The sequence below is a fragment of the Aquarana catesbeiana genome, linkage group LG04, assembly GCF_042186555.1.
Source record: "Aquarana catesbeiana isolate 2022-GZ linkage group LG04, ASM4218655v1, whole genome shotgun sequence".
NCBI lineage: Eukaryota > Metazoa > Chordata > Amphibia > Anura > Ranidae > Aquarana > Aquarana catesbeiana.
In genome coordinates this window covers 86,086,244-86,101,923 of record NC_133327.1, presented here as the reverse complement: position 1 = coordinate 86,101,923, position 15,680 = coordinate 86,086,244, and the positions used below count along the sequence as shown (strand labels likewise).

General features: G+C 42.5%; 1 protein-coding gene across 1 annotated transcript in view; it reads right to left on the bottom strand.

The window, feature by feature from the left end:
* Window positions 1–15,680, bottom strand: part of NBAS (NBAS subunit of NRZ tethering complex) — a 1,128,646-nt gene that overhangs the window by 179,554 nt on the left and 933,412 nt on the right. Inside the window, exon 49 of the mRNA XM_073625357.1 lies at window positions 11,484–11,680. Coding sequence (XP_073481458.1) covers window positions 11,484–11,680 — 197 coding nt within the window. The remainder of the gene's footprint in view (window positions 1–11,483; window positions 11,681–15,680) is intronic.

Genomic DNA, 15,680 nt, shown 5'->3' with positions numbered 1-15,680 from the left:
CATCATTGATATTTTTGTCATGTATTGTGTACCAATAAACTTTTGTATATTTTTTTTACACGATTATTTCAATACCTGAATCTACTTCCATGGTATTGTACCTAGATAGTCCATTTGCCTCCTAGTTTTTTGGTGAGCACCTGGCTGGGGACTAGGCTCCCAACCTCATTATCTCTAAAAATTTCTGGATGATGGTATAACTTCTAATTGATCTCATCTATTCATAAATATTGTTTGTAGAGGCTATTCATAATTTTCAGGTCAGGGATAAAGTTGTGGAGAAGTTTAAAACAGGTTTAGGTTATAAAAAAATATCCCAAGCTTTGAACATGTCACAGAGCATTGTTCAATTCATCATCCAAAAATGGAAAGAGTATGGCACAACTGCAAACCTACCAAGATATGGCCGACCATCCAAACTGACAGGCTGGGCAAGGAGAGCATTAATCAAAGAAGCAGCCAAGAGGCCCATGGTAACTCTGGAGGAGCTGCAGAGATCCACAGCTCAGGTGGGAGAATCTGTCCACAGGACAGTCGTGCACTCCACAAATCTGGTCTTTATGGAAGAGTAGCAAAAAGAAAGCCATAGTTGAAAGAAGTCCTGTTTGCAGTTTGCGAGAAGCCATGCTGGGAGCATAGCAAACATGTGGAAGAAGGTGATCTGGTCAGATGAGACCAAAATTGAACTTTTTGGCCTAAAAGCAAAATGCTATGTGTGGCGGAAAACTAACACTGCACATCACCATGAACACACCTTCCCTACTGTGAAACATGGTGGTGGCAGCATCATGTTGTGGGGATGCTTTTCTTCAGCAGGGACAGGGAAGCTGGTCAGAGTTGAAGGGAAGATGGATAGAGCCAAATACAGGGCAATCTTAGAAGAAAACCTGTTAGAGTCTGCAAAAGACTTGCGACTGGGGCAGAGGTTCACCTTCCGGGCAGGACAACAACCCTAAACATACAGCCAGAGCTACAATGGAATGGTTTATATAAAAGCATATTCATGTGTTTGAATGGCCCAGTCAAAGTCCAGACCTAAATCCAATTGCGAATCTGTGGCAAGGCTTGAAAATTGCTGTTCACAGACGCTCTCCATCCAATCTGACTGAACTTGAGCTAGTTTGTGAAGAAGAATGGGCAAAAATGTCATTTTCTAGATTGCAAAGCTGGTAGAGACATACCAAAAAAGACTTGCAGCTGTAATTGCAGTCAAAGATGGTAGTATTGACTAAGGGGGGCTGAATACAAATGCACGCCACACTTTTCACATATTTATTTGTAAAAACATTTGAAAACATTTATCATTTTTCTTCCACTTCACAATTATGTGCCACTTTGTGTTGATCTATCACATAAAATCCCAATAAAATACATTTATGTTTTTGGTTGTAACATGACAAAATGTGGAAAATTTCAAGGGGTAGGAATACATTTTCAAGGCACTGTAGATGAGTAAATGTATGAACTGCTTTATCTGCCAAAGAGTTTTAATTTTTGCTCAGTCTTGTAAATGCCCTCAGTTTAATTTTTGGTGTATGCGTTCCATTAGCCAGCTTTCGCTTCACTTTGTGTCCTAAAGAAGCAATAGGAAGAAAGTGATACAAAATGACGGGCACTTCCTAGTTGTAACCAGAACAGGTGTCCTCACTGTAAAGTCCACCCACACTCTTGTTCTGGTGACAACTGTAAAATTATGGATTTTCCATCCCATATTGTTTTGATGACAGTGGTCACCAGGACAAACAAAAAAGGTAAATCTAGCAAGGACACAGACAGCTAAAGAAATATTAATCCAAAATTAAAAAGTTCTGGCTACACATACATGTTAAAAAAAGAAGTGCTTTTTGGCCATACTTCTGTGACCCAGAAAACTTCTGTGACCCAGAATCGGCCAACAACAGGATAAAATCTATTGTTGGCTGACGTTAAAAAGAACAGCTCCAGGCTCTGGTAGGATCCTGACCATATTGTTGGCAACTGGCTCAGCCTCTCAACATGTGGCTGAGGGCAGGAGCTAGCCACTCCCACCCCACTCCCAGCCCTGCGCTCCATAGAGCGCTGGAACTGGCAGAGCGGAGAGCAGTGACTGCCAGTCACCGCTCTCTGTTCGAAATAGACTGAAACCTGAGTGATTAGCGGTAGTGTGAATATTCCGTCCTCGGTCATAGAGCCAATGGACAGCGGCATCATCAAACCGATGCTGCAGCATAGAGGAGAGTATAGTTTTTTCTATTTTTTTTTTATTTCTATACTGCTCTTATAATGATTTTTTTTTTTTACTGAATATGTAAATGTTATCAAGATTATATGTGTATTTAATGCATTTTATACATGTTATTTACCTGTAAAAACCTCTCTAATTTAGGCATCCAAAAGTCCTTAAACTGCGGTTGGGTGCCACCATCTTGGATGTGATCTCAGCAGCCCCAGGACTTACTTTTCCTGGAGAATACAAATTTTCTAGCAAGCTAAAATACACATTGCAATCAATGTGCTATCAATGGACATACAGAGCCGGCTCTGGAGCAAGCACACACACAAGTGGCCCCATAGCAAGCGGCTTGCTATGGGGGCACTTGGTGCGGGGGAGGGGCCAGTAGTGTCAGCGGGGGGACCTGAGGAGGATTGGGGCTGCTCTGTGCAAAACCATTGCACAGAGCAGGTATGACATGTATTATTATTTTTAGCAGAGCACAGGCAGTACTTCCACTTTTCTGGCCCCTAGACTAGAATGAGGCCCCACCCCTCATGCTTGAAGCCTCCTGGGATGCCCACATCACAAATCCCAGAAGGCTTTGGAGCTGTGTATAACCCACTGTACATGTGCCACGGCTGACTGCCATGCAGCAGCTTTTGGCAAATGACAGTAGGACAGCGCTGGGTTAGCTATGCAGATGAGTATATTATTATAACTCACACCAGTAGACCAGTTAAAAAGGGGGATAACATTAAAATAACCCCAGGCAAGTGAAGATCCTTTTTAAAAGAGAGTATTTTTTGAAACTTTAAGAGTAAATAGGTAAACAGCAGTTGACCTCTGCAACCTTCGGTTAGTCTAATAATATCAAATTCATATTTACAAATTTCAAATAAATGGTTTCACTTCATACAACTTTATAGCATCTGATCCACCTTTACTGATGAGGTCACTGTGTGGTTAACGGTATTTTCACATGATCAGTCTCGCTAGATAAAAATAAATTGCCATATTGATGGTAAAATAATGATAGACAAAGATGTCGTTTCCGCTGGTGTAATGGGACAGAATGTTAAATATTTTCTCTGTGGTTCCAGCTGAACTCCGAACGTAATAGAAGCAGAACACGGAGAGGCAATAAACCAAAAAGGCGCAGTCTCAACTGTATTTATTTCTAACTATTTCTATTTCTTGCAAGCGAAAGACCCTGACAAAAGAAAAGTTCCACATGAAATGATTTTTTTCCTTCTTTGATAAATACGAGAAACTTTTCAGGATACAGTGAACAGTTTATCCAAAGACTAGAAAGTAAAATTGTTCCTTTCAATCCCTGATTATAGATCAAAAAGAAATACACAATTGAAATGTATGTAGTAAGTTCAATAATAATATTTATTATCTGCTGTTATTTTATGTTCCACGGCAGCGATGTTCTGAGAACAGTCAGAACTAAGTGGTCTGGAATTCATTTCACACAGATCCATTTATTTCTCACATTCACAAAATACGGCAATAAAACAAAACATACAAATAATGACAGTATAACCATTAGAAGTGTTGTCTTGCAGAACTTAGGCCTCATGCACACTAGGCTCTTCTGAACACCTTTCTCCTAATAGGAGAAAAGCAGCCTTAAAAATGCGCCTAAAGCCTAATTTTTCAAATGCGTTGAGGTGTATCAAGTATTTTGGGGTTTATTCATTTGACTGGCTAGAATAATAATGTATTCTGGCCATCCATATGAATGGATGCTCAAGCGTTGAATGTGCCTTGTGTCTAGGTGTATTTAGATGCATTAACATATGTTTATGCGCATTGAGCATTTTTTCTGCCCAAACACTCCTCTCTTGAACATGATATTGCGTTCAGAATTCTACCCCTAAACGCCTGTAAATGCGTGCATCAGCACAAAAGGCTAACAGAGGGGCATATAGGGGCAGAAAAAAGACCTCAAACACCTGGAAAAGGGCCATTTAGCAGCTTCATTGTGCATGTTACAGTGATGGAAAAAAATGTGATCCCCTGCTGATTTTGTACATTTGGCCACTGACAAAGAAATGATCAGACTAAATTTTTAATGGTAGGTTTATTTCAACAGTGAGAGACAAAATAACAAGAAAAAAATTCAGAAAAAAAAACATTAAAAAAGTTAATTGATTTGCATTTTAATGAGTGAAATAAGTTTTTAACCCCTTCGCAAATCATGATCTAGTACTTGGTGGCAAAACCCTTGTTGGCAATCACAGAGGTCAGATGTTTCTTGTTATTGGCCACCAGGTTTGCACACATCTCAGGAGGGATTTCGTCACTCCTCTTTGATGATACTCTCATTTGGGTTTCGAGGCTGACATTTGGTAACTTGAACCTTCAGCTCCCTCCACATATTCTCTATGGGATTAAGGTCTAGAGACCGGCTTGGCCACTCCAGGACCTTAATATGCCTCTTCTTGAGCCACTCCTTTGTTGCATGGCTGTGTATTTTGGGTCATTGTCATGCTGAAATACCCATTCACAACCTTTTTTCAATGCCCTGTCTGAGGCAAGAAGGTTCTCACCCAAGATTTGAACGGTACATGGCTCTGTCCATCGTCCCTTTGATGCGGTAAAGTTGTCCTGTCCCCTTAGCAGAAAAACACCTCTAAAGCATAATGTTTCCACCTCCATGTAAGACAGTTGGGATAGTATTCTTGGGGTCATAGGCAGCATTCCTCCTCCTCCAAACACGGCGAGATGAGTTGATGCCAAAGAGCTTGATTTTGGTCTCATCTGACCACAACACTTTCACCCAGTTCTCCTATGAATCATTCAGATGTTCATTAGCAATCTTCAGACGGGTCTGTACATGTGGTTTATTAAGCAGGGGGACCTTGCGGGCACTTCAGGATTTCAGTCCTTCAAGGCCTAGTGTGTTAAAGATAGTTTTCTTGGTAACTATGATTCCAGCTGCCTTGAGGTAATTGACAAGAATCTCCCGTGTAGTTCTGGGCTGATTCCTCACCGTTTTCGTGATCATTAAGACTCCACGAGGTGAGATCTTGCATGGAGCCCCAGACTGAGGGAGATTGACAGTTATTTTGTGTGTTTTCAATTTGCAAATAATTGCACCAACTGTTGTCACCCTCAAACTAAGCTGCTTGGCGATGGTCTTGTAGCCCATTCCAGCCTTGTGTAGGTCTACAATCTTGTTCCTGACATCCTTGGACAGCTCTTTGGTCTTGGCCATGGTGGAGACATTGGAATCTGATTGACTGATTGCTTCTGTGGACAGGTGTCTTTCTTACAGGTAACAAGCTGAGATTAGGAGCACTCCCTTTAAAAATCTTGCTGATTGATAGGGGATCAAATGCTTATTTCACTCATTAAAATGGAAATCAATATATAACTTTTTTGAAATGCGTTTTTTTGGATATTTTTGTAGTTATTCTGTCTCTCGCTGTTAAAATAAACCTACTAGGACTGCAGAAATTAACGATTAATTCCTCGATTAATTGTTAATTTTTTTGATCGATCAAAATTGTTTTGATCGGTACTCACCTCTCCGCTGGCTTCCGGGTCTTCAGGGTGTTCCGTCGGCGATCCGATGACGTCACAGACATCACCAGACTCCTCCCCCCTTCACCAAGTGCCTCCGTCTGCTAACGATGGGAAGGGGGGAGTAGTCACGCGGGGTGTGGTTTTCTTCTTTGGCTTATCAGCGATAGCGGGTCACATGACATGGCCTACCCTCTCCTCCACCCGCTGTGGGAGCACGAGCTGAACTTCAGTCCAGGAGCAGAGCGGAGGGAGCCAGACACAGCGGAGGGGCGGCAGACGGCAACGGAGACCCACACTCCTAATACTGATAGACAACCCCGCTCCCCTAGGCTTTCCGGTAAGGGGAGGGGGGAGCTGCCTGTTGTCACAGTTTTCTGAATGTGTAGAGACCAGCGGACACCTGATTTCAGAGATGTGCACACACTCCATAACATCATTATGCCATTAAAAGGTGTCCCCCTATGGGAAATTTCCCTTCACTTCCTGTTCCAGAGTCAAAAAGGGAAGTGAGAAGAAGCCCCTTTAAGAGCCTAGTAATTGCCAGAACTTGTGTCCCCTCTGTGGGGGCATTTCCCTCTCTGATAGCTTATGCTGGGACAAATGGGGCTCATTCACATGAGAGCTGTGTCCCTTAACCCCTATGCTGCCAGAGCTGTTTTTGCATGAAACATTTGTTGCTTAAAAGTTAAAATCAGTACTTTTTTTGCTAGGAAAATACTTAGAACATATATGCGTTATAATTAATCGATTAAAAAAAAACGATTAATCGAACACAAAACTTTTAATCAGTAACAGCCCTAAAACCTACCATTAAATTTTTTTCTTTTTTTTTCTTTACTTTTTTGGAATTTTATACTTTTATAGTTCTTTATTTATCCTTTACAAAAAAAAATACAAGCCATACATCCTGTGACTAACCTACTATATACTTAAAAAACTCACCCCAACCCTCACCCCCATCCTGCAGTGGTGTCGCCGATGAGGGCGAACATTCTCACAAAAACAACTCCGCAAATCTACCTGTTTTTTTAAAGAGTATCCACTTTGCCCACTCACTTATCACTGTCAGAGTCTGCTTCTTCCCCTGGCCCGAAATCTTCCGCTTCGCCCACTTCTAAGATATAGGTTTCATTGACCCTTGTTAGCCAATCTCGAGTGTTTGGGCCACGACCTCTTGCCATTTTTTGGGGATTAGACTTTTTGTCAAGTTTAATAATACCGGAGTTAAAGATGCGTTGTACTTTCTATTTAGACCTTCTACCCCATGGAACATACACACCCAGGGGTCCTCCCTGATCGCAGTTCCCATTATCTCCTCTATGATCTTTAGCACTTCCTGACAGAATTTTTTTAATAATTGGGCATTCCCACCAGAGGTGAGCCATCGTTCCTCTGTCGGTACACCCCCTCCAACAATTTGCAGGTTTCTCCGGTTGGAACTTATTTATTTTATCTGGCGTCGCGTACCATCTAGATAGGCATTTATAATGGTAAAACCTACCATTAAAATTTTAGACTGATCATTTCTTTGTCAGTGGGCAAACGTACAAAATCAGCAGGGGATCAAATACTTTTTTCCCTCACTGTACATGTTACACCCATATTCAGCTGCCCGGCCGCGTCATCCATTCACAATGTTCTGTGAATGAGAAAACTTCACTTTCACGCTTTCAGCCTGTTAGGCTGTTGGCTTGTAGTCCTCAATGAACTACCATGGCTCTATTGACAGTCTGTGGTATTGTGACATTACAACCATGATCTGCTGATCGCGGGTGCAATGCTTTATAGGTCCCTAACAAAAAAAAATAAAAATAAATGCATATTTTTTTACCTGCAAAAAAATGTACATTTTAATTTTGTAAAAGAGAACATGTCCTTTAAAGTGCAACTAAGGCAAACTTATTTCTTAGCTCTCAGAGAGGGATTAGAACAGCTGTCAGGTTTTAATCACTTTCTGTACCCCTGAGTGAGATTCACCCTCTTCATTTGCCCGGTATACTATTATCACAGAGAGTGAAAGTGAAAGAAAATCCAAAATTTTGGTTGCCACCAGAACAGGAGTAAGGGGCAAATCTTTCAATGGGGACATAATTTCTGGCAATCCTGGTGACAACCCTCCCTATTTTTAGAGAGATTTCCTCTCACTTTCTGTTTTGGCTATGGGACAGGAAGTGAAGGGAAATCTTCCCTATGGGAAACAGATGCAAAAAAAAAGACTATCCATAAAGGTTTTGCCTTTATTTCTACTTTAGGTCTTGGTTCAGCTTTGTATAAGCTTCCGAATGGCCCATCAGGTATGAGCATTGCATACTTATATAGGCTCAGCTTGGCACAATCTAAGTATGTAATACAGATAATTCCTGGAGTTCAGCTTTAAGAGAAATGTTAGCAATTAGAGAGCTCTGTTGTTTGACACAGTAATGGACTCTTAGGTGATGGAAAGAAAGATTTTTATAGGATTAAGCATTTGAAAAGACAGCACCTATAAAAATGTAAGGAGCCCCTCTGGTCCTACTCTCAACTCAGAATCATTCTTAAGGCCTGTGTCAATGGGCTTCGAATGGCAAATTCGGTGCGCTTTTGATATCAGTTTGAGACACTTCTGAGATCATTCAGGATTCATTGCAGGTGCAGTTGACTGCTTCAGCTGCTTATGCATTCCTATAGACTTGCATTGGAACAGAAACAATTCTAAAGCAAACAAAAGCCTTAAAGCCAATTGATATCTCCCTTACAAAAGATAAGAGAAAACATATGACTAGTATAAATCATTTGAAAATAAATTTGTGCTATTAGAGCAGGGGTCTCAAACTGGTTGCCCTCCAGCTGTTACGAAACTACAAGTCCCATGAGCATTGCAAGGCTGACAGTTGCAAGCATGACTCCCACAGACAGAGGCACGATGGGACTTGTAAATATAGAAGGTGGTAGTTGCGCTGTGACACAGGGGAAAAAAAGGCGAGGGGGGGGGGGGGGGGGAGTGAGAGTGGATGGGACTAAATAAAGTACATAGAGAGGTGAAAGAGGTGGCCAAAGTGTATGAGCCAAGCAAGCATAAGGGCTCATAAATGCTAAATAAAAATAAAATATAAAAAATGCTGGCAAAGATATAACACAAAATAAGTGTATATAACAATAATAAATCAATAAATCAATCCAAGTGAGTACATAAGTCAAACAAGCATAAAGCTCATAAATAGTAGATGAATAAAAGTGCTAGCATAAGTGAAGAACGCTGCAAAAAAATAACACAAACTAAATGTATATAAGAATAATAAAACATTGAATGAGTCCAAGTGAGTATGGGCTAGTATCACTAGCACATAAGTGATAGCTCAAACGAGTTGTAGATCACAAATCCACAGGGGTAAGTAAATATCAGTCCCACCACCAAGTAAAACAACTCCAGATAGAAAACAGTTCCAATAATGGAGGGAGATCTTCAGTGGGGACACCTCCGTATTCGCAAGCCGCTTACCTTACTCGGCACTCGTGGATTGATGCCCACACTCATTTTTAAAAAGTGAGTGCAACACCCCCCCCCCCCCGTGTCTTGCTTCCCTTTCACTCTAGCCGTCATGGAGTCACACTATATACTGTCTATTTTTGTCTTCTATATCCCGCCCTGCATATTTACCATCATCATCTGTATAACTGGATGGGATTTCCATGCCTGCTACCTGTTTGCAACACAAGCTGTATGCCTTACAGCAGTAAGGTAAGCGGCTTGCGAACACGGAGGTGTCCTCACTGAAGATCTCCCCCCATTATTGGAACTGTTTTCTATCTGGAGTTGTTTTACTTGGTGGTGGGACTGATGTTTACTTCTGTGGATTTGTGATCTACAACTCGTTTGAGCTGTCACTTATGTGCTAGTGATACTAGCCCATACTCACTTGGACTCATTCACTCATTCAATGTTTTATTATTCTTATATACATTTAGTTTGTGTTATTTTTTTGCAGCGTTCTTCACTTATGCTAGCACTTTTATTCATCTACTATTTATGAGCTTTATGCTTGTTTGACTTATGTACTCACTTGGATTGATTTATTGATTTATTATTGTTATATACACTTATTTTGTGTTATATCTTTGCCAGCATTTTTATATTTTATTTTTATTTATCTAGCATTTACGAGCCCTTATGCTTGCTTGGCTCATACACTTTGGCCACCTCTTTCACCTCTCTATGTACTTTATTTAGTCCCATCCACTCTCACTCCCCCCCCCCCCCCGCCTTTTTTTCCCCTGTGTCACAGCGCAACTACCACCTTCCATATTTACGCTTATTTTGTCTGTTTGGATCAGTCATACAGGTGTTGCAGTAGTGTCCTTTAGCATAGGCCTTTTCTGACAGTGCAGGAGTTATCACTTTCACGATGGGACTTGTAGTTTCGCAACAGCTGGAGGGCCACCATTTTGAGACCCCTGTATTAGAGAGATGTAAAAATTAAAGGATAAGTTCACCTTTGTAACATGTTCCACACATATTTAGCTTGTGGTTCCTCTCTTCCTGTGAGCACTCGCACCTTCCTGGAGCAACAGCTGTGTCAATGCAGCTGCTGTTTCCCTGTTGACAAGAACAGGACTGCCCGCACGTTGATGCACAGAGCACATATGCATTCTGTGCAGGAAAACCACAGCCCTTACACGGTTGCACGCTTAAGCATGCCAAGTTAATGAAGCCTAATTCAGCTAACTACATTCTTGGTGCATCAAAACAAAAGGTGTTTATAGTCTATGGACTTGCACACACTTCATCGCATTGCATTACTTTTAGTGCGATATTATAGGCAACCCATTCAAGATAATTGGGCTGTAGTGCAACTCAGCACACACTCAAAGAAAAAATTGTGCTGCATTTTTTTTTCACAACGCAGATCTACCAACAACTACCTTTTTCCCCCAAAAACAAGACCGGGTCTTGGCTACGAAATTAGGGCTTATTTTCAGGTGATGTCTTATTTATTTACAGTATGTAAAAAAATCCCTGTGTCTTCTGTCTTCTCACCCCTCTCCCCCTCCCTGTCAGCTCAGGAGTCAGCATTATAAAAATCCTGAAATCTCAAAAATAAAACCTAGTTAAAGTCCTTGTAAAATCATGTAACACACTCTGTGAAAGGATTTTATAATGTCAGTGTGTGCCTTTATGTAACATTATTGTGGAAAATATTTTATTTACAGTGCCGCTGGGTGCTTATGTGACCCACTGGTGTCTCCTTCCCTGCTCCGAGCTTTGCAGAAGGAGGGGCTGAGTTCCCGGCTGATGTCAGTCCTTCTCAGAGCACTGCAGAGGGAAGGGCCGCTGACGTCAGCCGAGAGGAGGAGAGCTCCGGTGGGTCACGTAAGCGCCCAGCGGCGCTGTAAATAAGGTATTTTCCACAATAATGTTACATAAAGACACACACTGGACATGATATAATCCTTTTACAGTGCGGATTACATGATTTTACAAGGACTTTAACTAGGGCTTATATTGCAGCCATCCTAGAAAATCACGATAGGTCTTATTTTCAGGATAGGTCCTATTTTAGGGGAAAAACGGTATATAGTATAAGAGATGCCTGAGCAATTACGAATTGAAGGGACTGGCGGGCACTGGTTTTACTCTATTTTACATAGTGTTGGTAAATCTAAAGGCTAAATTGTATAGAGATTGGTATAGAGATTGTTATCAGTATAATCTGTTTTGTGCAGCATTGATTCAATCATAAAATTACCAAACAAATTCCATAAAATGAACGATTACCTTTTTATCAGGCCATGATGCCTTCAAAACTGCCTGAGTCCTGAAAAACAGAAGTAGCTTGCTGTCCCTCATCGCTGAGGTTAAGGCCTGCTCAAGAATCTGTAGCACATCTATCCTGGGCTTCACCGGCAAAGAGTCGTCACCACAGAATGGCCGTAACCACTCTAAGAGGTCGTCAGAGGAGCACCAGCATTTCACTGCAAAAATGAGATAGGAACATGTTTTACAACTGTAAATACAATTAAAATTAAACATTACAAAAGGAGACTAGTCTGTGTCCAAATACAGGATGGCCAAATGCTCCTCTTTAATTTCACATGTCTTGATTTATGCCAAGTTGTCAGCAGATCATTTACAGATCATGTCGTCACTATGACACCCAACCATAGTGATTACATGGTTTTGTTACAAATCAAACCTGCTGGCTCAGCAGTCATTATGCCTCACAAAAGAGTGAGGTACTTTGATAGCTTGCAGTTCGAATGTCTGCAGTGTTTAAGGTGATAAGCAGATTTTTTTTTTGTTTTTACATTGTTGTAAAAAAAAGAAATTATCAAAACTATGTACCAAATAGAAGCTTTATATATCCTTAAAGCGTAACTCCACTTTGTTGAGAGAAAAAAACATTCCCTTCTAGGTGATCTATGTACATTGCAGGGATTTTAACAAACTTTGTTGCAGATTCATACCTTTTATTATTCTGAAGAAATCACTGTTTGTTTTTCTAATCAGAGTGGTTTTATCATTATCAACCAGCTGCTGCAGCTGTAGGGCTCTAATGGGGAAAATTTCTGGGTCTGCATGGCTTAATGCTGGGTTCACACTGGTACGACAAACACATTAGGAGTTTATGACACATTGACGTGTGAAAATCAATGTTTCCCTATGGGAGCCCTCTTAACTGGTTCCGACTTTGAAAATGCTCCCTACACTACTTTGGTCCGACTTCAGCCTATTGAATATCACTGAAGTCGGATTAAAGTCTTAACGGACCCAGTCTTCGGCATGCGACTTGTGCTCTGATGACCTTGAAGGGGAACTCCATGCCAATTTAAAAAAAAAACTGGCATCGGTTCCCCCTCCAAGAACATACCAGGCCCTTCGGTCTGGTATGGATTTAAAGGGGAACCCCCATAACGAAAGAATGGCGTGGGTCCCCCCAAAATCCATACCAGACCCTTAGCCGAGCACACAGCCTGGCAGGTCAGGAAAGAGGGTGGGGACGAGCGAGCGCCCCCCCGAACCATACCAGGCCACATGCACTCAACATGGGGGGTGGGTGCTTTGGGGCAGGGGGGCCCAAAGCACCTTGCCCCCATGTTGATGAGGATAAGGGCCTCTTCCCGACAACCCTGGCCGTTGGTTGTCAGGGTCTGTGGGCAGGGGGCTTATCGGAATTTGGAAGCCCCCTTTAACAAGGGGGGCCCTCAGATCCTGCCCCCAACCCTATGTGAATGAGTATGGGGTACATTGTACCCCCTACCCATTCACCAAAAATAAAACACATTACACGTTTTTAAAGTAATTTATTGATCAACTCCGGTGTCTCTTCCGATCTGTTCTCCCCTCTCCAGCTCTTCTGTGTCCTCCGCTGAAGTCTTCTGCCTCTGTTGGTTCCTCTCTCCTCTCTCTCCGGTTCTTCTCCCTCTGTCCACTGTCTTCTGCTGGGTCTTCTCCACTGTCTTCCCACTCTTTTGCCTGGTCTTCTCTGCTGTCTTCTCCCTCTGTTCTTCTTCCGATGTTGACTCGACACTCTCCGCCCGCTCTAATGCTGGGTGCGCAGTGTGCCACTACTTACATTGGCATGGGGCGGGGTCACCGGAGGCATGCCTCTTATGATGCCCATCATGGCCCAGATTGATGTCATAAGGAGCGGGGCCTCCGGATGACGTCACACATTGACCCCGCTCCATGCCAATATAAGTAGTTGCACACTGCACACCCAGCATTAGAGCGGGAGAGAGCGTCGAGTCAATACCCGAAGAAGAACAGAGAGAGAAGACAGCGGAGAAGACCGGGCAAAAGAGCGAGCAAAAGATAGTGGAGGAGACCCGGCAGAAGACAGCGGGAGACAGAGGGAGAAGAACCAGAGAGAGAGCGGAGAAGAACCGGAGAGGGGAGAAGAACCGGCAGAGGCAAAAGACGTCAGCGGAGGACACAGATGAGATCGAAGAGACAACAGAGCTGCCTTAATAACTTACTTTAAAAACATGTGTAATGTGTTTTATTTTTGACACTTTTTTAGGTGAATACGTAGGGTTACAATGTACCCTATACTCATTCACATAGGGTGGGGGGCCGGAATCTGGGGGTCCCCTTGTTAAAGTGGGCTTCCAGATTCGCATAACCCCCCCCCCTGCCAACAGACCCCGACAACCAACGGCCAGGGTTGTCGGGAAGAGCCCCTTGTCCTCATCAACATGGCCCCCCATGCCCCAAAGCACCCACCCCCCCATGTTAAGGGCATGCGACCTGGTACAGTTCAGGAGGGGGGGGGGGGGGCGCTCGCTCGTCCCCACCCCCTTTCCTGACTTGCCGGGTCGTGTGCTCAGATAGAGTCTGGTATGGATTTCGAGGGGACACCAACGCCTTTTTTGGTGTGGGGGTTCCCCTGAAAATCCATACCAGACCGAAGGGCCTGGTATGCTCTTGGAGGGGGAACCCATGCTGTTTTTTTTTTACATTGTGCGTGGAGTTCCCCCCTAAAGATTCATACCAGACAGTGCGCATGTCAGACTTCAAGTCACAGGGCAAAATTGGATCCAAAGTGGTACAGCTGTCGTGTCGTACCAGTGTGAACCCGGCCTTAGACGTGATTTCCTTTTGGAAATATCTTACCAAAATGACATCTTTGTTCCAGGGGATGCCTGAAATCTGACTTGTATCTTAATGTAGACTTCTGGGAAAATAAGTGAGCCAATCACACAAGCAGGATATTATGTTTCTGGGGGGCATTCTGTGTACAGAACACCTCCAGGTAGCCATATTGCATTGCATTTTACAGAAAATTACAGCGGCTGCAGATTGAAAAGGAAAGGTAATTTTTAATAACATTCAATTACAATATGACTTGTGTCACAATTGCATATGCTATATTATTTCTTTTTTATTAGATTTTTTTTTTTCCATGAAAGTGGAGATTCCCTTTAAACAACCTAACCTAGACAAATTAGGTGTTGCACCTCATGGTATTCAATTTGGTGTGGGCATCAAGGACCTCTGGTCAAAAAAGGGTTAAAGGCTGTATGCCAAGTCCTAATTAAGGATGAGCTCTGGCGTGTTCGCACAGCCCACGTGCAGAGCTCGCCAGGAGGTCACTGCGCCAATCACAGTCAGTAAGACATTTCCCAATGCGCGGCTGCAGAGATCGGGAAATGTCTCACTGCCTGTGCTTAGCACAGCGCAGTGCTGACTTCCTGGCGGGCTCTGCACGAGGGCTGTGCAAACACGGCAGAGCTCATCCTTAGTCCTAATATGGGCAGATCCTCCGGTGGGCATTCTAAGGCTTGGTTCATACCTATGCAGTTTGCTTTTGATCCGTTTTTGCAGTGCTTTTTACATTGCATTTTTGCATACATATTTTCGATGCTTTTTTTTAGCCAATTAATTGTTGGGCAAATGAAAAAATTCAAAACTCATCAAAAACGCACTATGCTTTTCTGCAGCATCTCCATTGAAGTCTATTGAACCAAAAAAGCACCATTTTGCACTTAAAAAAGTCCCTGATCCTTTCCAAAAATTAGTACAGATGTGAACGTGTCCCATAGGATGCTGCAGAAAAGCATGTAGTGCGTTTTTGATGAGTTTTGAATTTTTTTCATGTTAAATGTAATGCAATGCGTTTCTGCAAAAAGTACCAAAAAACGCATAGGTGTGAACCAGGCCTTAACCATAAATTTACCAAAATCAACATAATTCAATTATTTGGTGAACTGGAGAAGGGACTTGCATCTGTTATAAGGACCAGAGTTTCTCAACTCTGGGACATAGGCTTTCAGAGTTCACCCTAGATGGTTGTCAGATATCACTGACTCGAGTAAGTAGCATTGCGCAGGCTAACTTCAACTGGTACAACTGAAGAGAACAGGCTTCATTAAACTACCTCAGGATATGTACATTTTTGTTGTTGAGCATGGTGCTCAGATTCTTATGTTTATGAATGGTTAAATATGTTCAATTCTACTATCTTTGCATATG